At 42.2% G+C, this 26,773-nt stretch overlaps 1 protein-coding gene across 1 annotated transcript in view; it reads left to right on the top strand.

Moving 5' to 3' along the window:
- The first annotated feature begins 1,512 nt into the window (after positions 1-1,512).
- The window catches only part of KCTD1 (potassium channel tetramerization domain containing 1), a 147,044-nt gene continuing 121,783 nt past the window's right edge, over positions 1,513-26,773 (top strand). Inside the window, exon 1 of the mRNA XM_050941955.1 lies at positions 1,513-1,542. Within this exon, the coding sequence (XP_050797912.1) occupies positions 1,534-1,542 (9 nt within the window). The 5' untranslated portion in view covers positions 1,513-1,533. The remainder of the gene's footprint in view (positions 1,543-26,773) is intronic.

The raw sequence follows: 26,773 nt of genomic DNA, 5'->3' as shown, positions 1-26,773 counted from the left end.
TGTGTTGCAGCAATTGCCTTCAGGAAAATGGGATGGCTTTTATTTTATTTACATTTTAAAGCATAAAAAAATCAAAAGCCAATTGCAGGCATTTGCTGGACATGTCTGGTTCCATACAAGAGATTATTGAGCATCTTTGGCTTTACAGCCTGGTCTTTTTCATAAGAAATGTCAGCAAAGTCTTTGAATTAATGGACTGTGAAGTGCTCAGAAACATACCGTTTCAAAAAGTATACTGCAAGGATGTGACACTAATGGGAGGTGACCAATGGGTTTCTGACAAAATAGCCCATTGTAACTAAAAAGGAATTAATATGACTACATATGGCTTTGTTCAAAGCTACTGTGTATAAAATAGTGGGGTGTCTAGGTTAAGAAGGGAGCAATATACTAACCCCCATCAAGTAATGGATGTTAACATTATTTCAGTCATCCTGGTTCTGCTTTCTTCAGAGAAAGAGGGGTGGCAAACTCACTAGACAAGTAAAGGAAATGTTTAGGGTTCCATTTTAAATGGCTAATTGGAGAAAGAAAGTTAACAGCATTTGTGAGCCATGTCATATGAATCTAAATGGTAAATTCCTGGATTTGCTTACATGGATTTTGGTTTATTTTAATTTCGCTGTTTAAAAAAATGCAGTGAAACGCCTTCAATCTTTTTGCAATTCTGCATGGTTGAGCATTTGAAATGAGTTTGTATATTACCCCCAGGCATTGATTCAGACTTGATTGGGGCAAAGCAGACTCCATGTGCTTATTTTTATATACGTCATTTGGGAAGTTATATAGCCACGGGAACAGAAAATGTGTTGCTCCATTGCCAAATTATCACATATCCCTTGATCAAACTGGGAGGTGATCCTAATCAACAAGTTGTGCGACCTTAGTGCAACGGCAATGTCAGGTCAACTTGGGAAAGTGAAGAGGCAAATCTAAATACAAATAATAATAATAATAAAAAAAGAAACAACTAACAATCCTTATAATTATCATCATCTGCTGCTTTTCCCTCTTCTGGCAAAGAAACACTCCATCCATTTGCAGAAATCGCCCGCGGAAACGTTACATCAAAACTAATCACAACGATTAAAATCAGCTTTTCTGTGCAAGAGGAGAGTAAAACGCAAGTTGGAGGCTGGAATGACTCTTTTTTCCACACAAAAAAAAAAACCTGAAAAAAAATTACATGATATATCTAATCTATATATATATATGCACGTTTTGAAGGAGATCAATGTTATGCCCGTGTGATCAGTTAATTTAATTTAATTTTTATTGTGGAGATTGATTTAGACTAGAGGTAGAGACATGAGCTAATTGTATCCTGATCCTTGCCTTGAGGGGTTTTAAAGCCCTGGAGCAACTATTCTCTGTATTTTGTTCTGTCTACCTTAGCCAAGCTATTGCATTTCTCTCTGGTGTAGCGAGGAGAGCAGATCGCTGCTGGGAGAGAGAAATATCGGAAGTGGGGAGGAAAAAGGGGGAAAAGGACTTGAGGAGAGAAGAGCGAGAGAGAGAGACTTTGTGGCTTCAATGTTTCAGGTAAGATCTGACTGTTTGGGATTGTTATTATTTGCTAAGGAGGGTATGGCTGGGACTCTGGGCGCAACTCGCTTTTACGCATGTGCCAGGCAATGGGAGAGCGCTGCACCCTCCTATAGCCACAGAGAGGGAGAGAGACACGGGGCTGGCAAATCTCCCACCTCCAGTTCTCTGGGCCAGGGGGATGCGAGCTCCGTTGTGAGCGTGCAGGAACGGACTGGGCGGCGGGGGAGGGAGGTGCGGCGGGGTTTTCCCTCTGCGTCCCCCGCCCAGCCCTGCCTGCGAGCTCGCCGCGGTTGCTGCAGCCCCGGCTTCCTGCAGCCTTTGCGCATTGCCGAACCGGCTCCCGGGGTGCGTGTGTGTCCGCGGGGGGGTGGGGAAGCGGCTCCCCGGAGCGCGGCCCGGGGCCAGACGGGCCCGGCCGGGCTCGCATTGTTCCGCGGCTGCCCGTGCTGGCGGGCGCGGCGCCATTGTGCGGGCGGTGCAGCAGCTCGCTTCCCCTGCCCGCGCGGGGACCCCCCGCCGCTCCCTGCACACGCAGCGCGGGCCCCCTTGTCCCCCTGGGCGGCGCGGGGCTGCAGGGAGCGGCAGGTAATGGTCGGGGCCGGGCTCCTCGCGGGCCTGCGCTCCCTTGCCGCCACTGTGGGGGGTGCCCCGGGGGCAGCGGCGCGCGGTGCTTTGCTTGTGGGGAGAAACCTGCTGGTGCCCGGAAAGCCCCGCTCGGCGCTGCCGCGGGCCAGCACAAGGCTGAGCTCTCGCCGAGCAGCTGATGCCGCTCTGCGGCACGTGCCCCGGGTCCCTGTGTCTGGGCGCCTGGCGAGCACGTAGCCATTGTCCTGCCAAAGCCGCTTCCGACAGCTCCGAGCGGCTGGGGCGGAGGCAACCTGCTGAGTTACCGCGAATTGCAGTGGGGGGCGGCTGCTGCTTGCAGAGGTTGGGGGGCAGCAGCGCCCAGGAACTGTCCGGTATCCCTGGGGCTTTGGCGGCCTGGCTTGTCTCGGGGGTGTAAAATCCTGCTGCACTCGCAGCGCGCTTAGTCTGCTGGATACTGCAAAGTAACCACAGTCAAATAAATCTTGTGAGTGTGTGTGCTTCCCTTCCCCCTTCGCGGTAGAGAGGGGACGGTTTAACATACTCGTTCTTTAAGAAATGTTCCCCTTCTGTTTTCAATCAGCTAAGCTGGCAGCTAGATACAAGTTTATTTGAGAATACCCTCTGGGTACCAAGCATGCTTGAATTGTTTTAGCAAATTAAAAACGAGCAAAATGCTTTTACCTTCTCAGCAGTAGACTTTTGAAGAGACCTCATGTTTTTAAGCAAAAGAGGAAAAGGAGGGAAAAAAAACCCAGATATACCCAAAACATCTCTGAATGTGTGAAAAGACAAATGAGTTTTCTTTAAATAGTCCCCTTTCACCAGTAAACTGCGATTAGAGTATATAGTTTAAAACTAAACATTTTATGTACCCCTTTTTATTAAACAAGTTGCAAAGCTATTTCAGCTATTTTTAAGTTAATATTTTATATATGCTATTCTTGATTCATAGTTGAAGGGAAATCTGTTTATATTTTGTTATGATGTGAGATGGTGCTATTAGTTCACTAGATAGTTTTAGCCAGCATGCAATCTTGATTACAACTGCTACTTGAATGTAAACGATTAGCAGTTATTATAGTGATAACGCTGCTGGATTTTTGGTAATTGCACAGTGTGATATCAGTGAAGGTGATCAAACAGTGTAGAAGTTTTCCAAATGTAGAAAAGTTTGTGATTCATAAAAATGAATCTTCAATTTATACTAATTAGGTTAAACCACATATTTAAGGACATTTTTAACTAGTTCACTCAGAGAGACACTTAGTGAAATTTAATACCACGTATTCAAAATGACTGCAGTGATTTTGGTGCTATTAATTACGCCTGAAGCATAACAGGGAAATGTTCTAACATACACTAGAGGTCTCTCTTATAGCTGTAAGATTGTTAGCATCTTTACAGTTCTTTTAAGTCTCTGTGTTTGAATAACATCAGCTGCATCTGCAATATCAGCTTAGTGTACTTTTATTACAGTAATGATGCAGTGACTCCAGTCACATTACTTTTTTGTCATTTGGGCACTTATGAGTGAGATAACGTACACATAAGCTGTAACGCTGATTAGAATGGAACTAATTCTAGGCCAGTGATTCTCAAACTTTTGTATTGGTGATCCCTTTCACACAGCAAACCTATGAGTGTCACCCCTCCCCCCCAATTTAAAACACTTTTTTATATTTAACACTATTATAAATGCTGAAGGTGAAGTGGAGTTTGTGGGTGGAGGCAGCTAGCTTACAACCCCTCCATGTAATAATCTTGTAACCCCCTGAGGAGTCATGACCCCCAGTTTGAGAACCTCTGTTAGGCATTGATTTTAAGAGAAGGGAAAAGTGATTTAATACCTATGAATTAAATATCTTTGTTCCAAGAAATGTCAGTCCCAAATCCTAAATTTCTTAGTGTTACTTAATCTTTACTCAGGTAAAACTCCCACTGAAGTCTAAAAATAAATAAGGATCCCATGTTTTAGTTCGTGGTTAGTAAGGGAAAAATATTGAAATATTAAAGTGAGTAAAGAGCTGAGTATTAAGTAAGGTTAGGTGATGAAAATAACAGTACCTTTATCAGTTTGCATACTCAAAAACCTTACAAACATTAACTAAATCTCACAACCTCCATGTAATGTAAGCAAGAATTATCACTATTTTACAGGTGAAGAAACTGAGATACAAATTAGTTCAGTGATTTGCCAGAGGCCCCTTAGCATGTAAACGATAGAGCTGGGATTAATGGGACAGATTCTAATCTCTTGCCAATTTAAGATGGTGTAACCATTGACTCTAGCAGTTACCTCGATTTAAATCAGATTTAGATGTCCACTCAGTGCTCAATCCTCTCTGATTTGACATTCAGTTTTGAATGGGCCAAATTAGAAGTAAAAGTTTAGTAGTGGTTCTTAGTGGATTTTTGTAAGTACTTTTTGAAAAGACAAATTACTGTGTTCTGCTATAAACATTTGAAACTTTAGGACTACTTTTGCTATCAAGACTTTTTTTATTTTCTGTTCCAGTTTTTTGTATCAGCATGATTCAAAAATTGGGATGTTTTGTTTGTTTTTAAAATGAACTAATTGTTCCGGTCTAGTTTTGTTTCTATTGTTGTTTTCTCAGAAGTAACACTTAGATTTCACCGGATGAAACCTTGTGTTTTAGGGTGGAGGAAATGGGGAATAAATTATTTTGCAAGATCAAGACTTCCATTCATTAAAAATCTTACTCATGCAGAAATGAAAAATTAAATGACTTTATTGGGTACAAAAATGCTTGCTCATTTCATTCACAGAGGAACTGCAACATGCAAATAACCCGCATACACATTCTCATTGATAGGATTAGGATGAGTTTATGTATGCAGAAAATGTAATGTGAAGGGAAATACACAGCGATCATAACACATCTGGGTTCATGATTTAAAATCAGAATCTTTCACAATTACAAGAATATCATAGCTGCCACTCACACTCTCAGACAGCATTTCAAATGAGCTCAAATGGACAGGAGTGATGTTTTTGTCCATTTCCATCCTTACTGCTTTAGAAAATGTCATGATACTGCAAAATACATGCATTTGGGTTTTGCCTAATGTCTTCACTGTTAATTTTTTGTCACTATTGTATGTTAGTAGATACATGACATCACCAAAATATAATGGAAAGTTTCTAATTTCATGAAGCTAACGATCAGTTAATCTAAAACTTCCTTAATAATCATACTTAGCACTTATGGAGCATTTTACATCTTCAAGGTATTGATAATTAGTGATTAACACTTCTGTAAGGTCAGAAAACATATACAGAAGGCTTTATGCCATGTAAATCAAGAGTAATTTATCTGAAGTCAATGGATAATTATAAAACTGTTGTAAGAAAGAACAGAATCAGGCCCATGGAATGTATGTGGCTTGCCTGTAACCACTTTGAGGGAGAGCTCTGTAGAGCTTGAAAGCTTGTGTCTCTCACCAACAGAAGTTGGTTCAATAAATTCATAAAAGATATTGCCTCCCCCATGTGGTATTTCTTAATATTCTGGGACTGACAGTTACAACAACACTGCATACAGTGGCAGAGCTAGTTTTTAAAACGAACGAAGTCCTAGGTCCCAGTTTCACGCTCAATCCAGTAAACAACACTGCCTCACTTGCAATGTGTGCAACTGCTCTGCTCCCAGATGCCAATCAGAAGTGACTATTTGCAAAGATGCCTTATTTTGGATCCCTGGTGCACAGTTGGAGTATAGCCAAGTTGGATCTCCTTCCAGGAAACAAATTTAAGGAGGGAGGGGAGTGTTGTTTTCAAAAAACACAATTCTTAATTTAATAAATCTTTTCTGTTGGTCTGCATTTTATTTTGTCATCTTTACAATTGCGTGAAACTAAGCTCTGAGATAATTCCATTGACTTCTATGCTGTTGCACCAAGAATTAATTTGCCTTACTATATTAAATGATATATTGTCCTACTTTCTGTAGAATATAATCTCACTTTTACCATTTGGAAGAAAAGCAGATAAAATGCACATCTTCATTTTATTTTAATTTTATCTGCTTTACTGTTTGTGCAATTTATAGCAACATTCATTGCTCTACTTCTCTGGTGATATGAGTGTGTATATATATATAGAGAGAGAGAGAGAGAGAGAAAGCTGTAACTGGTTCCTTTTTTAAACTGATACCTTAAAATTAAAAGGCAAGCTTATGAATGTCATAAGCCAGTTTTGCACATATGATGTATGCTAATACAACACTAACAAACATACTAACATGTTTAGGTTTTGTAATATTTTAATCATGCTTTTGATTCAAAAATCAATTAACACTCCATATCAGATTGACCCAAATTTGCTTTTGATGCCTGTTCAGTTGCTGTGAGCCAATGCAGAATAATATCCTAATATCCTTTTTCTGAATACTGTTCATTTGAATATTCCAGTTGACAGCAAAAGTTTGGAGCTAGAGGTGGTTAGCACGTTATTGGAAATGCAGCTCTGTAGATAGGTGATGCATATGCAGTTCAAGTCTGTTATGAAGGAGAAAACTCTCAAAATGCTGACATTCTTCTATGCCTCTTGGTCTTTCCTCCCCACTATCCTGAACAAACTTGAATGGGAATTAATACACCTTCTGGATAGGGGCCTTTAAAAACTAAATTAAAATTGCAATGCCTGATCACCTCCATGCGATGGGGAAGGGGATTCTCGCTTATATCCAGAATTGTGACAATCAAGTGGCTCTTTCAGTCTATGAGTCTCAAACCTCTGAGAATATGGATTTCAGTAGACTTTGGATCAGGCCCTCAAGGTATCACTTGAGTTCTCCAACAGTTGTTAGGTTGCTCTGTCCTAGATAACCTATTTGAAAATTGGGGAGTTACTACTGACAAAAGTAATCCCATATTCTCAAAGGTATTTGGATGTTTAACTCTTATTAATATCAATGGGAGTGAAGTGCCTAATATTCCAAAGATCTGGGCCAAACTGTTTTATATCAGAGGGGTAGCCGTGTTAGTCTGGATCTGTAAAAGCAGCAAAGAATCCTGTGGCACCTTATAGACTAACAGACGTTTTGGAGCATGAGCTTTCGTGGGTGAATACCCACTTCTTCAGATGCATGTGGTGGAAATTTCCAGGGGCAGTATATATATGCTAGCAAGCACGCTAGAGATAACGAGGTCAGTTCAGTCAGGGAGGATGAGGCCCTGTTCTAGCAGTTGAGGTGTGAAAACCAAGAGAGGAGAAACTGGTTCTGTAGTTGGCAAGCCATTCACAGTCTTTGTTCAATCCTGAGCTGATGGTGTCAAATTTGCAGATGAACTGAAGCTCAGCAGTTTCTCTTTGAAGTCTGGTCCTGAAGTTTTTTTGCTGCAGGATGGCCATCTTAAGGTCTGCAATAGTGTGGCCAGGGAGGTTAAAGTGCTCCCCTACAGGTTTTTGTATATTGCCATTCCTAATGTCTGATTTGTGTCCATTTATCCTTTTCCGTAGAGACTGTCCAGTTTGGCCAATGTACATAGCAGAGGGGCATTGCTGGCATATGATGGCGTATATTACATTGGTGGATGTGCAGGTGAATGAACCAGTGATGGTGTGGCTGATCTGGTTAGGTCCTGTGATGGTGTCGCTGGTGTAGATATGTGGGCAGAGTTGGCATCGAGGTTTGTTGCATGGATTGGTTCCTGAGCTAGAGTTATTATGGTGCGGTGTGCAGTTACTGGTGAGAATATGTTTCAGGTTGGCAGGTTGTCTGAGGGCAAGGACTGGCCTGCCACCCAAGGCCTGTGAAAGTGTGGGATCATTGTCCAGGATGGGTTGTAGATCCTTGATGATGCGTTGGAGGGGTTTTAGCTGGGGGCTGTATGTGATGGCCAGTGGAGTCCTGTTGGTTTCTTTCTTGGGTTTGTCTTGCAGTAGGAGGCTTCTGGGTACACGTCTGGCTCTGTTGATCTGTTTCCTTATTTCCTCGTGCGCGTATTGTAGTTTTGAGAATGCTTGGTGGAGATTTTGTAGGTGTTGGTCTCTGTCTGAGGGGTTAGAGCAGATGCGGTTGTACCTCAGTGCTTGGCTGTAGACAATGGATCTTGTGATGTGTCCGGGATGGAAGTTGGAGGCATGAAGGTAGGCATAGGTAGAACAGGGCCTCATCCTCCCTGATTGAACTGACCTCGTTATCTCTAGCTTGCTTGCTAGCATATATATACTGCCCCTGGAAATTTCCACCACATGCATCTGAAGAAGTGGGTATTCACCCACAAAAGCTCATGCTCCAAAACGTCTGTTAGTCTATAAGGTGCCACAGGATTCTTTGCTGCTTTTACAGATCCAGACTAACACGGCTACCCCTCTGATACTTGACACCATGCAAGGCACTGCATTTAGCCGTATGGAGTGGAAATCCATCAACCTCATGAAGAAACTTGCACAAATACAGACAGATATCATCTTCCTTTCCAAATGCAAACGGATGGACATCATACCAAATGGACTAAAGGTAAAAAATCCACTGCTATCTACATACTACACAGACCACAGTGAGAGATTATGCCATACTCTATCAAAAAAACTGAGGAAACACCTGATCAGCATCCTATACAGCAAACAGGAAAACATCAAAAAAGAGCTCTCCAACCTGGAGACTCTCATTAATAACCAAACTTCTATACAAACGGACTTCACTAGAATAAGACAGGAGATCTACATTACTCACTTCACCTCTCTACAAAGGAAAAAGGACTGTAAGCTGTCTAAACTCCTACCTGCCACATGCGGCCACAACCGTGGTACCCCTAACCCACCCAGCAATATCGTCAATCTATCCAACTACACACTCAGCCCAGAAGAAAAGTCTGTCCTATCTCGGGGACTCTCTTTCTGCCCTGCCACCCCCACCAACATGATGCAGTTCTGTGGCGATCTGGAAGCCTACTTTCGCCGTCTCCGACTCAAAGAATACTTCCAGGACAACACTGAACAGTGCACTGAAACACAGGTGCCCTCCCACCAACAGCACAAGAAGAAGAACTCCACATGGACTCCTCCTGAGGGTCGAAATGACAATCTGGACCTATACATTGAATGCTTCCGCCGGCGTGCACAGGCAGAAATCGTGGAACAACAACATCGCTTGCCTCACAACCTAAGTCGTGCAGAACGCAATGCCATCCACAGCCTCAGAAACCACCCTGACATTATCATCAAAGAGGCTGATAAAGGAGGTGCCGTTGTCATCATGAACAGGTCTGACTACCAAAAGGAGGCCGCCAGACAACTCTCCAATACCAAATTCTACAGGCCACTTCCCTCAGATCCCACTGAGGAATACACTAAGAAACTACAGCATCTACTCAGGACACTCCCCACACTAACACCAGAAGAAATCAACATACCCCTAGAGCCCCGACCAGGGTTATTCTATCTACTACCCAAGATCCACAAACCCGGAAATCCTGGACGCCCCATCATCTCGGGCATTGGCACTCTCACTGAAGGACTGTCTGGATATATGGACTCTCTATTCAGACCCTATGCCACCAGCACTCCCAGCTATCTCCGTGACACCACTGATTTCCTGAGGAAACTATAATGCATTGGTCACCTCCCAGAAAACACCATCCTAGACACCATGGATGTAGAGGCTCTCTACACAAACATCCCACACACAGATGGAATACAAGCTGTCAGGAACACTATCCCTGACGATGCCACAGCACAACTGGCTGCTGAGCTCTGTGCCTTTATACTTACACACAACTATTTCAAATTTGATGACAATATATATCTCCAGATCAGTGGCACTGCTATGGGCACCCGCATGGCCCCACAATATGCCAATATCTTTATGGCCGACCTGGAACAACGCTTCCTCAGCTCTCGTCCACTCACGCCCCTTCTCTACCTACGCTACATTGATGACATCTTCATCATCTGGACCCATGGGAAGGAGACTCTGGAAAAATTCCACCACGATTTCAACAGCTTCCACCCCACCATCGACCTCAGCCTGGACCAATCTACATGGGAGGTCCACTTTCTTGACACCACGGTGCAAATAAGTGATGGTCACATTAACACCACCCTATATCGAAAACCTACCGATCGCTTTGCCTACCTTCATGCCTCCAGCTTCCATCCCGGACACATCACAAGATCCATTGTCTACAGCCAAGCACTGAGGTACAACCGCATCTGCTCTAACCCCTCAGACAGAGACCAACACCTACAAAATCTCCACCAAGCATTCTCAAAACTACAATACGCGCACGAGGAAATAAGGAAACAGATCAACAGAGCCAGACGTGTACCCAGAAGCCTCCTACTGCAAGACAAACCCAAGAAAGAAACCAACAGGACTCCACTGGCCATCACATACAGCCCCCAGCTAAAACCCCTCCAACGCATCATCAAGGATCTACAACCCATCCTGGACAATGATCCCACACTTTCACAGGCCTTGGGTGGCAGGCCAGTCCTTGCCCTCAGACAACCTGCCAACCTGAAACATATTCTCACCAGTAACTGCACACCGCACCATAATAACTCTAGCTCAGGAACCAATCCATGCAACAAACCTCGATGCCAACTCTGCCCACATATCTACACCAGCGACACCATCACAGGACCTAACCAGATCAGCCACACCATCACTGGTTCATTCACCTGCACATCCACCAATGTAATATACGCCATCATATGCCAGCAATGCCCCTCTGCTATGTACATTGGCCAAACTGGACAGTCTCTACGGAAAAGGATAAATGGACACAAATCAGATATTAGGAATGGCAATATACAAAAACCTGTAGGAGAGCACTTCAACCTCCCTGGCCACACTATTGCAGACCTTAAGGTGGCCATCCTGCAGCAAAAAAACTTCAGGACCAGACTTCAAAGAGAAACTGCTGAGCTTCAGTTCATCTGCAAATTTGACACCATCACTCAGGATTGAACAAAGACTGTGAATGGCTTGCCAACTACAGAACCAGTTTCTCCTCTCTTGGTTTTCACACCTCAACTGCTAGAACAGGGCCTCATCCTCCCTGATTGAACTGACCTCGTTATCTCTAGCGTGCTTGCTAGCATATATATACTGCCCCTGGAAATTTCCACCACATGCATCTGAAGAAGTGGGTATTCACCCACGAAAGCTCATGCTCCAAAACGTCTGTTAGTCTATAAGGTGCCACAGGATTCTTTGCTGCTTTTACAAACTGTTTTATGTGTAAGTCAGTTTTAAGTGATGTAGAAATGGACAGACACAGTGAAGAAACACTGTATAAGTCCCACAGCTAATTCCTTCCTATCAATAAAATTATTTATAAAGTTTCAAAGAATGCCTTCTGTCATGAAATCCAAAAGATGTGGCATTGTGAGCTCATTGTGGGATGTTTACAGCCTTAAAATATTTTTATTTGTGCAAGCCTGTAAAACCTAGGCTACTCAACAAAAGTGTTACACAAAATAAATATACAGGGCCACATGGTGAACCCCTTATATTGGTGAGAAGTTACTCACCTGAGCAGTCTCACTCAATAGAACTGGTCAAAGTTATCTATCAAACCATTTTGTGAATGGAAAATACCTTCTTTTACAGAACAAATTTTCATGAAAAATGTCCATTTTTCAAATAAATGTTTTGGCTTTTCATCAAACTGAAAACCACAGTTTTTCATAACTCAAACCCAAAATTCTTTGGTTTTAAATTTCATTTAGGCAACAACCCAAACAATTTCAAAGAGAATTTGATGAAAACAGGAACATTTGTCTACATTTTTCACAGTAAAAAAAACCACAACATACTGATCAGCGCTATCACTAAAATAAAGAGGACTGCTTGGGTGAACATGTACTCACCAATGCAGGAGGTTTGCAATCTGCCCCATTGATAGGATCTTTATTTTCTTCTAGACTTTTCTCTTTCTGTCTTCCTTCTTGCAATATAACAACATTACTGTTGATTACTTGGTTATATTATTTGATGTTTCTTTGGTCTATTTGTCTGTATTATTTTCATTTCCATCTTACTCTGTAAAAAATGAATAAAGATTTAATCAAGAAATATAAATAAAAAGTCTCTTGCCCCAGCCTCCCAAACCTTCGGCAGCCGGAACTTCCCTTTGATCTGCTGATCACCTGGTATGCTCTCTGTGAGAATTGGTTTATTTGTAAAACTAAATTATAAACTCTTTTGAGGAAGGGCCCAAGCCTTCTCATTGTTGTGCATGAAACAGGGCATACTGCTGGCAAACAACAAATAATTAATAATAATAACTGCTGCTGCTCAGGAACCAGTGTTGCCAGAGGCAGGGAGGGAGAGAAGGGAGGAGTAGCAGACGTTGAAAATATTGATAATCCTCAGAGGCCAAGACTTTTAGGGCTTACTAGAGGAGCTCAAAATTAGGGTAAAGCAATATTGTAGAGTCAGAGCAGCTTTATTTCTCCATATGAATTGAACTAGAGGTTTATTTAAATTGTCCTACCAGAATAGATCAATGATCCGTCTCTAATCTGACATTTTGCCTCTATCAGTGACCAAGCTTGAATGCCTCAAAACATACTTTAACTCACTATGTGCCCACTATATACCAGGCACTTTCCAAACAGTGAAGACAGATGGTCCCTGTTCCAAGGACCTCTTGGATTAACAAGGAGACAGACAATTTACCAGAGGAAAGAGGAAAAGGGAAGGGGTACAATAAAAGGCAGACAAAGCCTAATTTATATATAGCAGCTTGATTCACTATAAGTAGCATGGCATAGAGGGTTTTTAAGAGTGATTTAAATCTGGATGATGTCAGGAAAGTTGTACCAAACGTAGGAGGCCACGTGGAAGAAGGCATAGAGAAGCTGAGAAAGGGGTAAACAAAGCTATGAACATTGGCAGGGCAGAAGAGACAGGGAGCAACCTGAAGCTTGACAAGGGAGCAGGATCAGGATGGGAACAGTTACATAGAGCCTTCTGGGTGGTTAAAATGTAAATATGCAATGGCAGATGAGGAGCCAGCTGAGAGGTTCTAAGATGGAAGTTACCTAATCAAATTGGGAAGCAAGGAAAATGAGTTTAGTGGCTCTTTTTTGTGTGGATTGAAAAGAAGCAATATGTGTGTCTGGGCAGTTCTTTCAGTTCTGTGGAGGTGAGACAAAACAGCTGAGACCCAAACGTCAAAAGGGACTTAGGTGTTGCAATGTGTAACTTATAGGTGCCTTTAAAATCACTAGAATCCGCAAACCCTGTGTTAGGCACCTAAGCTCCCTATACTATGTGTGTTTATATATATATATAGTGATAGACTCAGGCCAGTTGGGTACAGCAGAGTAACCCTGTTGGTATCCAGGAAGTGGGCGAGCGAAGCCGTCCACTGCTAAAGGACCTCCCCCCAGCCTAAGGGGAGGATCCACAGGTCTGTGATACCAAATAAATACGGGGGACAACTAATGGAAAAAAACAGGATCCGGAGTGAGGTCATAAGGCTAAATGAAGGTATAGGGAGAGACAGGTGCCTGAAAATGGCATCCACAAAAGCCAGCACAAGAGGCATGGAGCTGCTTAAGACAGCTGATGGGAGATACCAATGAGAGGGGTAAGTCATAAGTTCCACCCCGGTCACCAAGCTAAGTACTTAAGTCCAGACTGAAAAGAAACACTTATCTCTGCTTACTATCCACAACTGGCAATGCTCTCCTTGAATTAGGTGCCTCAGCCATTATTGCAAAAGCAGTTTATGTGCATGCCTGTCTCCACACACAGCTGGGGCTGGAGAGGGGTGCTCTCTTTGTCTTTAGCTCAGTGGTTTTAACATACTCATCCAGGATGTGAGAGACCCTGTTTCAGTTTCTCTCTCTGCCCACTGAGGAGGAGGGATTTGAACAGGGATTTCCCATCTCTCAGATAAATATCTCAACCCTTGGACTACAGAGTCATTCTTGCTCTTTTGCTGGCCCAATTAGTATTAAATTAGTTAATGCCAAGATGAATAGCTTCAACAGAAGAGATTGAGAGAGCTCCATATTAGACTCTTGTATAGTCAAGTGGCTAGGGTACTTACGAGGTGGGAGACCCTTCTCATCAGGCAGAGGGGAGTAGTGAATTGGGACAGTGCTTAACTTGGGCCAGGGCTTGCTAGAGCTGAGCACCTCTAGGCTTGGTGCATCAGTTCTGAATGTAAAAAAATTGCTTGAGCCCCAACACCTCTTTCATTACAAATTAAGCACTGAATTGGGATCTCCCATGTCCCAGATGAGTTCCTGAGCCTCCTCCCCTGTTTTGGGTGGAGTTAGGTAAACTCTGAGCATACCTGCGGTGAGATAGGCAGGGCAATGCCTATCTTCACCTAGTTTAAAGATTGAGCTGGGGCTTAGGTATGAAATAGGAGCTCAGATGCTTACCTGAGGCAGCAGTATGTATGGTCACTGGCAGAAACATAGATGCCTAGGGAATTTTTACAGGGGAAATGCACCTAGTGAATTTAGGTGACTACAGGGTTAGGTGGTAGCTGAGTGGGTGTTTTGTGTATAGTAGTAGTAGTACCTAAATCCCTTTGTGGATATGGGCCTGAGTTATCTGTTGAACCTGGAGTACTCAGAGCAGGTGAGGCTCATCATCCAATTAGGCATTCATAAATAAGGCTGGATGCCTTCCAGCAAGAGCTGGTAGCTACAGGAGAAAACTCCAGGTTTAGAGAGGATTTCTCCATAGTGCAAAGTAGCACTTGGTATGTATCTATATGCTGCCTATCCCAAAGTGCCAGATGACCAGAGTGGTTTAAGGAAGAGCTTCCATTTGAGTTGAAATGTAGTTATAACTTGTTCACAGAGAGGGATTTTATTCCATTTGGAAGGATTCTTGTGCCACATGTGAGAGAAGATTCCAATGTGGTTTTCTCTACACTACCATATTTTACACTATAGTGTCATGAGCCAAGATAGTAATGAGGAAAACTTCTTCCTGATCTGAGTTGTGATCAGTATTGTCTGAAATATGAGACTGGTTGGACCTTGTAGGGTCTTGTGGATGATGTCAGGGAGGTTGTACCAAATATAGGGGTCCATGTGGAAGAAGGTATCTTGTGAAAAGCTGAGGGAAAGGGCTGTGTAATCCCCTAGCTCTCCCACTGGACTGGGACTTGGGATACCTGGATTCTATTCCTGGTTCTGCTCATGACCTTAGACAAGTTGCTTTCCCTCTGTGCCCCAGTTTTCCTATCTGTAAAATGTAAAGCATTTGGAGCTCTACGGATGAAAAGTGTTCTGTAAGAGTTAGGTAGTAATTGATTTATTCTATTATTCCAGCTAGTGTAACTGCAGATTCATATAAACCTTAAATTATTTTAAAATCTTAAGCTATTTGCCTCAATAATATACTACAGATGTAAAGGCACAGTTTATGTATAGATAAACTAACACTCTTACTCATTTAAATGCTGATGCCTTCTTTTAAATTCAATCAGGTGCCCTCTACTCCTATTATTAAAGGCATCTGGTTTCTCCTTGTTCAGACCATTTATTATTTTATGTACCTCAATTTTGTCATCTTTTACTCTTCTTGCAAAATAAAATAGTTCTAGTCTTAATCTTTCTCTGTTTAGACACCCCCCCACATGTTTCTAATCACTTTTATTGCCTCTAACTATCTGTCACTCCTTCTCTCACTGTGTCTCACTGATCTTTTAAAGCTAGTTCAGAAGCCATCAGCAGGAAGGAGACTTAAGGATAGTCTTGTGGCTAAAGCACATCACTGGGAGTCAAAAGTTCTCTTTCCAGATCTCCTGGTATGTGACCTTGGGCTTATTGTTTAACTGCTGTGTACCTCTGTTTCCCCATTTGTATGAGGGGATAATAATTTATACATATGGGTGTTGAGGCTTAATTAATATAAAGTGCTGTTTGATCATTGGGTGGAAGGGGCTATAGAAGTGCAGCATATGAAATATAGTAATTTAATTTTTGTTTTTCCAAGATGCAGTTGTGTGTTTGGCTGTTGAGGTGTGCAATTCCTTTTTAACTCTTTGATAGTATGTCATAGGAGTGTTTTGTATTGGTTACACTAATGCAACATTAGGTTCCAAATATGTTCAGTCAGGTCATTTTCTCTTTGGTGTTTATGGTGAAGATCAAATGGAAAATCCGAATTACAAATTGGACAGGACAAGTAGACTTATGATTTTAATGTGTCCTAAGAGAGCCCCCATTTAAGTCCTGGTGGGAGTGAAATATGGAGTAGTTTGATCTCCTATACAGTAGCACAGGGCCCAATCCTGTAAGGTGCTAAGTACCCTCCACTCCCATTCCTGCTTAGTAGGTTGCAGGAGGAGGCCATAAGGACTGCTGGCTTGTCCCCAGTTTAAATAGACTAATTAATTAACATCAAGCTCTTCAAAAGCACTATTAGAGATGACCAAACTAGTTGGATGCTAGGGACTCATAGACTCTAGGACTGGAAGGGACCTCGAGAGGTCATCGAGTCCAGTCCCCTGCCATCATGGCAGGACCAAATACTGTCTAGACCATCCCTGATAGACATTTATCTAACCTACTCTTAAATATCTCCAGAGATGGAGATTCCACAACTTCCCTAGGCAATCTATTCCAGTGTTTAACTACCCTGACAGTTAGGAACTTTTTCCTAATGTCCAACCTAAATCTCCCTTGCTGCAGTTTAAGCCCATTGCTTCTTGTTCTATCATTGGAGGCTAAGGTGAACAAGTTTTCTCCCTCCTCCTGATGACACCCTTTTAGATACCTGAAAACTGCTATCATGTCCCCTCTCAGTCTTCTCTTTTCCAAACTAAACAAACCCAATTCCTTCAGCCTTCCTTCATAGGTCATGTTCTCAAGACCTTTAATCATTCTCGTTGCTCTTCTCTGGACCCTCTCCAATTTCTCCACATCTTTCTTGAAATGCGGTGCCCAGAACTGGACACAATACTCCAGTTGAGGCCTAACCAGCGCAGAGTAAAGCGGAAGAATGACTTCTCGTGTCTTGTTTACAACACACCTGTTAATGCATCCCAGAATCACGTTTGCTTTTTTTGCAACAGTATGGGTTCACAACCTCATTTTTAATGTGAAACATGAATATCTCAAGTATGACCAAAATTTTGTATTTCTCACCTACTCTATATTTGCCTGTTCTTTCCCTTCCCTTCTTCATTGGCACCTCTCTTCTCCTGTAGCACTCACAAAAAAATTCTAAGTGGCACTACTTTCAGATCCTGTTTAGTTGGGATATATCTCACCCCTCCACCCGCCCACACATACTGGTTTGTTTGGTCTTTGTTCTGTGCATGCTAAGGAGGGGCCCAATCCTGCAAGATTTTTCACATGAGCCTGATGAAGTCAGTAGGGCTACTTCTATGATTAAGGGTATCAGAACTGGCCCCAAGGCTGGTATCTTCTCTGCAACTCTAAAAGAAGAGGCGGTTGGACTGTACTGTTTAGCAGTGGAAGCCAGTGGTGTGCTGTGTTTTTTTTTTCTTCTCCTCCCACCTCCACTACAGATGTAGCTGCTTGTGGGGGGAGATGTGTGTGTGTGTGTGTGTGTGTGTGTGTGTAAAACATTTCCTGTGAAAATCAATGGAATCTATCAGATTTTCGAAACTTAGATCTGTGCTCCCTTTTGCCCCCACTTGATGGGCAGCTGTCTCTGCCAGCCTCTCACTACTTGCTGTGACTATTATATAAATCTAACCATGGACAATATTTGCTCTTTCACCCAAGCAGTTATCACACATTTCTCTAACACTTTAAAATTATGCCTTCCAAACATTTCTGACATAAAGTTAAAAGTCATCTATTGCCGAAGTGATTTTTCAGCCCTAGCAGGCATGTTTTTATTTCTTTTTGTATAGTTAAGATAGTTTGAAGCTCTTTTACACAGGCTTCCAAGGATCAGTTGCTGGGTATATTCACAAATGTGTATATATATTAAAAGGCACAGAGTAGTTTTAAATGATCTGTGATGTTTCCCTGTCATGGATTCCCAGTAAAACAGCTAATTTGAATGTAACATTTCCTTCCTTATGCATGCTGTTGGACCACACAGGATATAGTACAAAAACGTGGCTTTGTTTCTTCCTCCTTCCTGCAACTCTGATCCCAAGCCTATAGCTGTATCAGAGCAGATGGCCCCTCATCCTTCACTGACTTGTGCAGGTCACAAGCAGGCAGACCCTGTACCCTTGCAGAGCCCAAGTGAAGTCAGTGAGTGTACATGCATAGTGATCTGGTAGGTTGCAGCTCTGGAGCCTCAATCCTTTAGTTTCTCACTTAGTAAAGCTGTCAGTCCTCAGCCTCCAAATCGAAACACCTTGCTTGTGTTCAGATCCTAGTCTTTATTCTCTCTTTCCACTTCAGGTCCCTCTGCTTTCATGGGCCTCAGTGGGAACAGGAAAAGATCCTCCCATCCTTCTCAACCCCTTTCTCTTAAGCTTTTGGCATTTTTCTCTCAATACTTAGAACATAAGAACGGCCATACCGGGTCAGACCAAAGGTCCATTTAGCCCGGTATCTGTCTGCCGACAGTGGCCAATGCCAGGTGCCCCAGAGGGAGTGAAGCTAACAGGCAATGATCAAGTGATCTCTCTCCTGCCATCCATCTCCATCCTCTGATGAACAGAGGCTCGGGACACCATTCTTTACCCTTCCTGGCTAATAGCCATTTATGGACTTAGCCACCATTAATTTATCCAGTTCCCTTTTAAACATTGTTGTAGTCCCAGCCTTCACAACCTCCTCAGGTAAGGAGTTCCACAAGTTAACTGTGCGCTGTGTGAAAAAGAACTTCCTTTTATTTGTTTTTAACCTGCTACCTATTAATTTCATTTGGTGACTCCTAGTTCTGTATTATGGGAATAAGTAAATAACTTTTCCTTATCCACTTTCTCTACATCACTCATGATTTTATATACCTCTATCATATCCCCCCTTAGTCTCCTCTTTTCCAAGCTGAAGAGGCCTAGCCCCTTTAATCTTTCCTCGTATGGGACCCTCTCCAAACCTCTAATCATTGTAATTGCCCTTTTCTGAACCTTTTCTAGTGCTAGAATATCTTTTTTGAGGTGAGGAGACCACATCTGTACACAGTATTCGAGATGTGGGCGTACCATGGATTTATATAAGGGCAATATTATATTCTCAGTCTTATTCTCTATCCCCTTTTTAATGATTCCTAACATCTTGTTTGCTTTTTTGACCGCCTCTGCGCACTGTGTGGACATCTTCAGAGAACTATCCACGATGACGCCAAGATCTTTTTCCTGACTCGTTGTAGCTAAATTAGCCCCCATCATATTGTATGTACAGTTGGGGTTATTTTTTCCAATGTGCATTACTTTACATTTATCCACATTAAATTTCATTTGTGATTTTGTTGCCCAATCACTTACTTAGTTTTGTGAGATCTTTTTGAAGTTCTTCACAATCTGCTTTGGTCTTAACTATCTCGAGTAGTTTAGTATCATCTGCAAACTTTGCCACCTCACTGTTTATCTCAACTTGTTTTCTCTCTCCAGGTTTAAATGCTGGGCACCAGGTTTTTTAACTGATTAAAGTGGTTTGTCCTAAAATAGCTGTGAGATGATAAAAACTAAGCGCATGATGGTTTTAGGTTTTAAACCAAGACTTTTCTCTCTTGTTTTCCACTTACTCCCTGGAGCATGTCAGCTTGATAACACATCCAGCTTTTTTCTAGAATCCTGATAGTGTCCTTGACCTTTGTGAAGCATAGTTCAGCACTAAATAACTTGTCATTTTCCCCCTAAATGCCTTGCAAAGACCTTTGCTTAAGGTTGCATTTGCTGTCTGTGTGAAATGCAACTGTGACAAACACAACTGAAACTTCAGAGTCTTGTGTCTGGGCTACTATTAAAGAAAAGAAAAAAGCCAAACAGACAAAGTAGGACCCAGTGAAAGCCTTTTGGGGCAGGAAGAGAAGCATGACAACTAACACCTGCACTGTACTGAAGTAAAAATATAAACCAATAAATGCCCTAGGTTTGGAGGAAAGAGATGGTTTTGTTTTTGTTTTTTGTTTTTTTTAAATTAAAACCCTTGGCCTCAGCATGGAACTACTTAAGCGTACCATAATTGTGTCACAGAAAGGTATGCATACCCTGAAACCAAAAAGGAAGCAGAAAGGCAAGACCAAACAAACAGTGTGATGAACCAAACAAGTGACCTTCAGGAAATGGAAATCTAGCCTTGGCACAAGAAGGAACATAAACTAAGGCAGGAAAAATGTAAAATTGGAAGTAGGAAATATAGGTGGAAATTTTCAAGAGCAAATAGCCAAATACATTAAATAAGCTTTAAAAAATATATATTTCAAGAGAATTGGTTGGTCTGCTAGATTAGATGAGACTGAAGGGTGCAATTGTAGATGACAAGGACATTGCAGAGGCTAAATTATTTCTTTGCTTTGGTCTTAAGCAGGGAGGATGCTGGGAAGATATCCACCCCATACCAGCTCTATTCAGATAATAAAAATGGGGCCTTGTCTAAGATTGAGGTATTGGAAGAGGAAATGGAGGATCACAATGATAAAGTACCAAGACATCCAGCGCAGGTGACATTCACCAAAGATTCTGAAGAAATTTTAGGAATGAGGCAGCTGGTAGTTGCTAACAAAATTTATGTTCTCTCTCTCTCTCTCATTAAAATCCATTATCTTGCTGTATCAGAGAATGAGAAGAGGACAAATGTCTCTTTTACAAAGGTGCTAATCTTTTTGACCAGGAAAATTGGTTGAAAATAATTATGGAGTTATAAATGCTTTAGGTGGACATCCAAAAAAGTGTGTTCTAGGACTAATTTTTAATACATGTATTAAATATCTTAATGGTGAGGTGACAAATTTGCAAATGAGACATAATTATTTAGTCAAGACCAGAGAAGACTGGATAACTTTGTTGCAGGCACAGAGTGCCCGAGGGTGGCAACGGTTGGGTCCATTGCCCGGTGTGCTTCGCAACCAATTAAACACACCAGGATGGAGAAGTAACTACACTTTATTTGAGCTCAAATAAGACACCTGGAGCCACACAGGACTCAGATCAAGCGTGCAAAACAAACAGCTTACCTAACTATTTATACTGGAACCAAAACTGATACACATTATAACATGATCTGTCACTCACACTGTTCCCACCCAAGGCTAAGTCTGCCTAGTAACAGTTCAGTTTCCTGCCCAAAGGTAAAATCTGAAGGAGTAGAAGTAGCCCCTCCCAACAAGGGCAACCTGAGGTCAAACATAGAGGAGTAAAACTCAAAATGGAGGAGCTGGTTCACTATGGCTCAGAACAAGAGAACTTCATCGGCTCTCATGGCCTTCTATTCTCCCGAATTACTGGGTTATGCCAAATGCGTCCCCAACAACTTCAAAGGAACCTAACAAAGCTTGGTGACAGAGCACAGTGGAATTCAGTGTCTACAAATGCAAAGTAATACAGACAAGTAGAAATAATTTGAACGATTCCTACATGTTACTGGGTTCTAAAGAACCGTACTGAATGAGGGAAAGACATGGGCGTCATTGGGAACAAATCAATTAAAACCTCACCTCAAGTTGGGGGGGTGGGCGGAAGCAAACAAAATATGAAGGCATATAAAGAATGGGATAGAAAATAGTTCCATTTAATTCAACTATATGCTCTCACCTGGGGTGAGATCCTTAACCTGACTTAATGGGGCTGGAGCAGCTTTAAGGGGCTGGAGTGCCATGGGGGGGAGGGGTTGCAGAGCAGAGGAAAGATGGGCATAAAGAGGCTCTCAAAGCCAAAGTTCCAACTGGAGGAGGATTTCTTAGGTGCAGGTAGACAACTGTTAGGCTGCCTTCCAAGCACCTCTTGCAAACTCTGGTGTAGGTGACCTGCCAGCACCTGGTTGCAGGTGGGAGAGGGAGTGCTGCTGGCAGGGCTGTGGAGATTCTGAATAGCACTGCATCTCCTAGGGCAGCCTGGGGTGGCTGCTGTGACTTAGGCCTCAGAGTTGTCTAAGTGATGCTGGGAGCCTTTCCGGTCCCTGGAGCAGCCTAGGATTAGGAGGGCACAAAGGTGGCTTAAAGCCAGGGCTCAAATCGTTGTAGCACTTTTGGGGGCATGCCAGTACTTCTGTGCCAGAAGTACCAAAAGTGCTCTGGCACTTTTCTCACAGGGATCTCCCTCTGGACTGCGAGTTCTGTACTGCACCTAAGAGGCACCACCCAAAAAATTAGAAGCACAGGAATACTCAGATGGAAGTCTAAATATTGGGGCTGTTAAGTTTAGCAAGAAGGAGACTGTAAGGGCGGGGGACACACAAATATGTACAAAATGAAAAATGCTGTTGAGGAGGTGTACTTCATTTTATCTTTCCTAGAACACTACAACAGGGGTGGGGTAACAATGGGCAAGATTACTAAAGAGTAGCTTTCTTCTGACCATGAACTTTATTAAAATATGGAAACTAGTATTATCCCAAAAGTACTCTGCTTTTCTGAAAAGCTTTGGTCCAGAACTCACTCCTTCACATGCATGCCCTCCCCCACATCTGACTTTCTGTTATAGATTTAAAGAAACAGTTTACATTCTCACCAGGAGGACATTTAGTACAATGGAATGTCAGCAAATTGAAAACTGATACAAGTAAATATATATCTTACCCACTTGATGATTTACCTCTGGATCTCCTGGACACATGCCACTCAGGGCAAGAGCTTACTATAATTCACTCAGTTCAATGGATGCCACCTATCTTCACCAGCATGCCAGGACCAGAAGACTGAGTGGCATTGCTCCCCAAGCTATTAGGCATGAAGTCAGGACTCTGGCTGCATTATTGCACAGTCAATTATCAAGATCGCTTACTTCATGATTGCATCTTAAAGCCCCACCAAAAACACCAGCTAAAGTCAAGATGCCCCTTTTCTGAAATAGTTGAGCCTCTCAGACAGTACATCATACACAACCCTTTCCAAGGATCAGCAGCAACCTGTGGTTAGATCAATAACTCATTTTTGGTAGTTGGACTACTTAGACTTGTGTCTGCTAGTTTCTCTGAATTAACTCTTAGAACCTCTTAGAACCGCCACATGAACCAAAAGATCCTTCTTCATTACAACAGGATATGTTGTCGCAGGTAGTTTTTAACTTACATCTTTGCTGTTGGTACTGCTTAAGCTCCCTGTCCTGCCCCTGTGGAGCTCAAGAACAAACATCATGCCATTTGGTTATGGACTGCCCTCTTTAGCATCTTGGTGGTGGATGGATGTGCTTGATGTCTCCGCATGATGCTGCGATGAGAATGGCTACATCACTTATCCAGCATCTAATTCATTGTGCCATCAGACTCCATACGCTAGAAGAAGCAGTGTGTAGCCTTCTGATGAACAGAGGTATGTGATTGGTGCTAATGGGAGAGAGACCACTATATAAAAGTTGTCAAACATAAGAATGAGAAAAAGTGGGGAAGGAAAAATGCATAGAAAAGATCAGGAAATAGAGAACAGGTGGAAGTGAGAAAATGAACCAAAAAAGGAGAGATGGCCACAACTGCATCAGGATATGGTGTGAGTTGGGGGGTGGTGATTTGTCTTTACAACCAGCCATCTGAAGGATCTAGGAGATTCCACACAAAAAGAAGCCTGGGAACCACTAATGGGTGGTGGTAAAACAATCAGAAAGTTAGTCTATTTTAAATGTGACTTATTTTTAATTGTTTTGGAGATCAGTAAACATGGAGCTATAAACCAATGCAAATATTGTCAAAATAATTCCAGGATGTAAGATTCTAGTAACCAGGGAGGAGAGCTTGTGTACATTTTATGACTTTGAAGTAAAGTTCATGTGCTGTTTGTGAAAACCTAGTTTGTTCTCATGACATCTATTTTATGTTCCATGTCAGTGCAATAATGAAGTCGGAAATCCATCTGGTAAGGGATAACCTCCCTGCAGATTTCCAGTTCATTGTTATGAGCTTGATCTTACCTCCTACTAGCCAATGGCAAAGATGCCATGGATTTCAAAGCGAACAGGATCGAGCCCTACACATTGTCCTCCTCTGGAGACTTTCCAGTTCAGAGGCTACTTTTCCTATTCCAATGGCTTTTTTAAATCCTTGCTCCCACAGTGTTCCACAAGTTTATTCTGCTGCTAACATATTTTCATTTAAAAATGTGTTAACACGAAATCTTTAATGTTCTGGGATGGCCGAGAAAGAATTTGAGAAGAAGCTTGAATTGGGAGAAATGCTAGTTTATGGGAAGGAATAGAATATGATTAAAGCACAGACTGAGCTCCTTTAATCTTACAGCTAATGTGATGTTTGTGGGATGTGAGGATTACAGGTTGCTTGTGAATAATCAGAGTTCAAAATACTGATCTTATTGCAGGCTACAGAATCAGAATCTCAGGGTCCAAAGCTCACCAATGGAATCGTAGGGGGGAAATTATTTAGAGAAGGAAAAACTAAAATGAGGAGGCTTGCCACAACACAAATCACAATGGTGAGACATTAGATTGAACTGTGCTTCCACATACAGCATATGGATTTTATTTCACGTTAAAATCAAAATCTGACTAACACTAATGCATATCAAATCACACATACAACTGAAGAGGACAGAATTCCTAGACCCCCCTCTGACTCTAGTGGGTAATATTATAGTGGACCACTAGGTCCACTATAATTTAAAGTTTATGCTCGTATTAACAAATTTTTTTTCCTAAGGTTATATTCCCTGTTTAGATTTTGTAGTTCTTTAACTACTCAGGGGGACACTGTGCTACCTTTTGGTCTTTTCACTGATTGTGCACTGATCTATACTTCCCTCCATTCAATTTCAAAGTATTTTGGTGGCTTGGACTACACTACAGACTTATGTCAGTATAACTACGTTGCTCAAGGGTGTGGAAAATCAACACCCCTGAGCAATGCAGGTATACTGACCTAGCCTCCCCTGTAGACAGCGCTGTGTCGACGGGAGGACTTCTGACATCAACATAGCTACCACCTCTCGGGGAGGTGGAATACCTACGCCAACAGGAGAAGCTCTTTTGTTGGCATAGATAGCGACTTCAATAAGCGCTATAATGGTGCAGCTGCTCTGCTGCAGCATTTGAAAGTTCTAATAGACTGAGACTATTGAACACTAAATTTCTAATCAATGACCGTGTCAACATGCAGTGCCTTATCGAGAATCCCATGAAATATAAGGGAGAGTGTAGTGCATGACTGGAGGAACTTTTCCTATGCGCACCTTTACAGGCTATGATGAAAGTTATTGTTAACATACTTGACTCAAATCATCCTTTTTTCCTCCAAGAGAAATAATCCTGCAAGACCCTGAATATTGGCTATCTGCTCAGGCCAAAGGGGCAACAAGACAAAACTATAAGACCCAGTCCTGCTTCACTGAATGCCATGCAAATTTTGCCATGGACTTCAATAGCAGCAGGAACTAGGACTGAGTTGTGCATGTCCTGTCTGAACTCTGGCAATAATCTATGTGGATGCCACTTTTACCAATGTTATCCAGGTAGAACCATGTATTGTTTGGACATCATGGCATCTGGACACAGTAAGATCAAAATAATAATACAACCTTGCTCTTAGATGTCATTTCTCATCAGCAGATCTCAAAGCACTTTGCAAAGGAGAGGTATCTGTCATTATCCCAATTTTACAGAAAGACAAGCACAAGCTGAGGCACAGTGAAGTGCCTTGTCCTTAGTCACCAAGCAAGTCAGTGGCAGAACCAGGAAGACAACCTAGGTCTCCTGAGTCCTAGACCTGAGCAGTATCCTCTAAACTGCCTAAAAAAAAAGTGCTTTTTTCTTACATATATAGAGTATGTTAAAAAGACAAATATGAACTCATTACTAGGCTGACCCTGCAGTTCCTGATTAAGATAGAAACAAACCATAAATGAGTCCCTTTCAGCAACCCTGCTCAAATATCTACTCAGTTACAACAGATGGATGGTATTGACACCGATACTGCATGGGTGAGTGTAACCTATCATAGAAAATAACTATTACCACAGTAACTTTTTTTACTGCTTGCATGAGTCCATACTGTAGGTGTTGTGCAAAACATCAAGACTCAGAGAGCTGTGCCTGGGGTTGCATGCATAACCTACCTACGTCCTTCCACCATGTTGGTCATCCTATCTGATCTTCCTCAGTATCCTGACAATGAGAGGAGTCGGCAGGAAGACACATAGAAACATCTGGCTGTTGTCTAAGAGGAATGAATCTGTTGGATGTCCCGGATGACTTTTGCCTTTGGATCAGATTAGGTTGTGTGTTTAGTTGTGTTCCATGCCAAAGAGGCCCACCAGAGGGTTTCCCCACCTCAGGAACAGAATGGTAGCTAGTGATTTGGAGAGACCACTCATGCTAGGTGATGTGCTTTCTGCAAAGACATTCTTTCCCTGGAAAATGGAGAGCTGCTGCAGGTGTAATGTGGTGATAAACATACCTACATTGAGAGGCTATAAAGCTCTGGAGTGGCTGTACTGCTCAGCATGTCTGTTAGCTGAAATAATATTAGAGGACAATTGTATTGTCCACTTAAAATCTGAACAGAACTGTACTTCAGATGAGGTAGGAGTGCCTTGCAGGCTAGATTGCCTTGAATTACAGAATATTTATATGGAGATTGGTCTCCACCCAT

This window comes from Gopherus flavomarginatus, chromosome 2, assembly GCF_025201925.1.
Source record: "Gopherus flavomarginatus isolate rGopFla2 chromosome 2, rGopFla2.mat.asm, whole genome shotgun sequence".
Lineage (NCBI taxonomy): Eukaryota > Metazoa > Chordata > Testudines > Testudinidae > Gopherus > Gopherus flavomarginatus.
The sequence above is the reverse complement of the archived record's forward strand: the minus strand, read 5'-3'. Positions and strand labels throughout refer to the sequence as shown.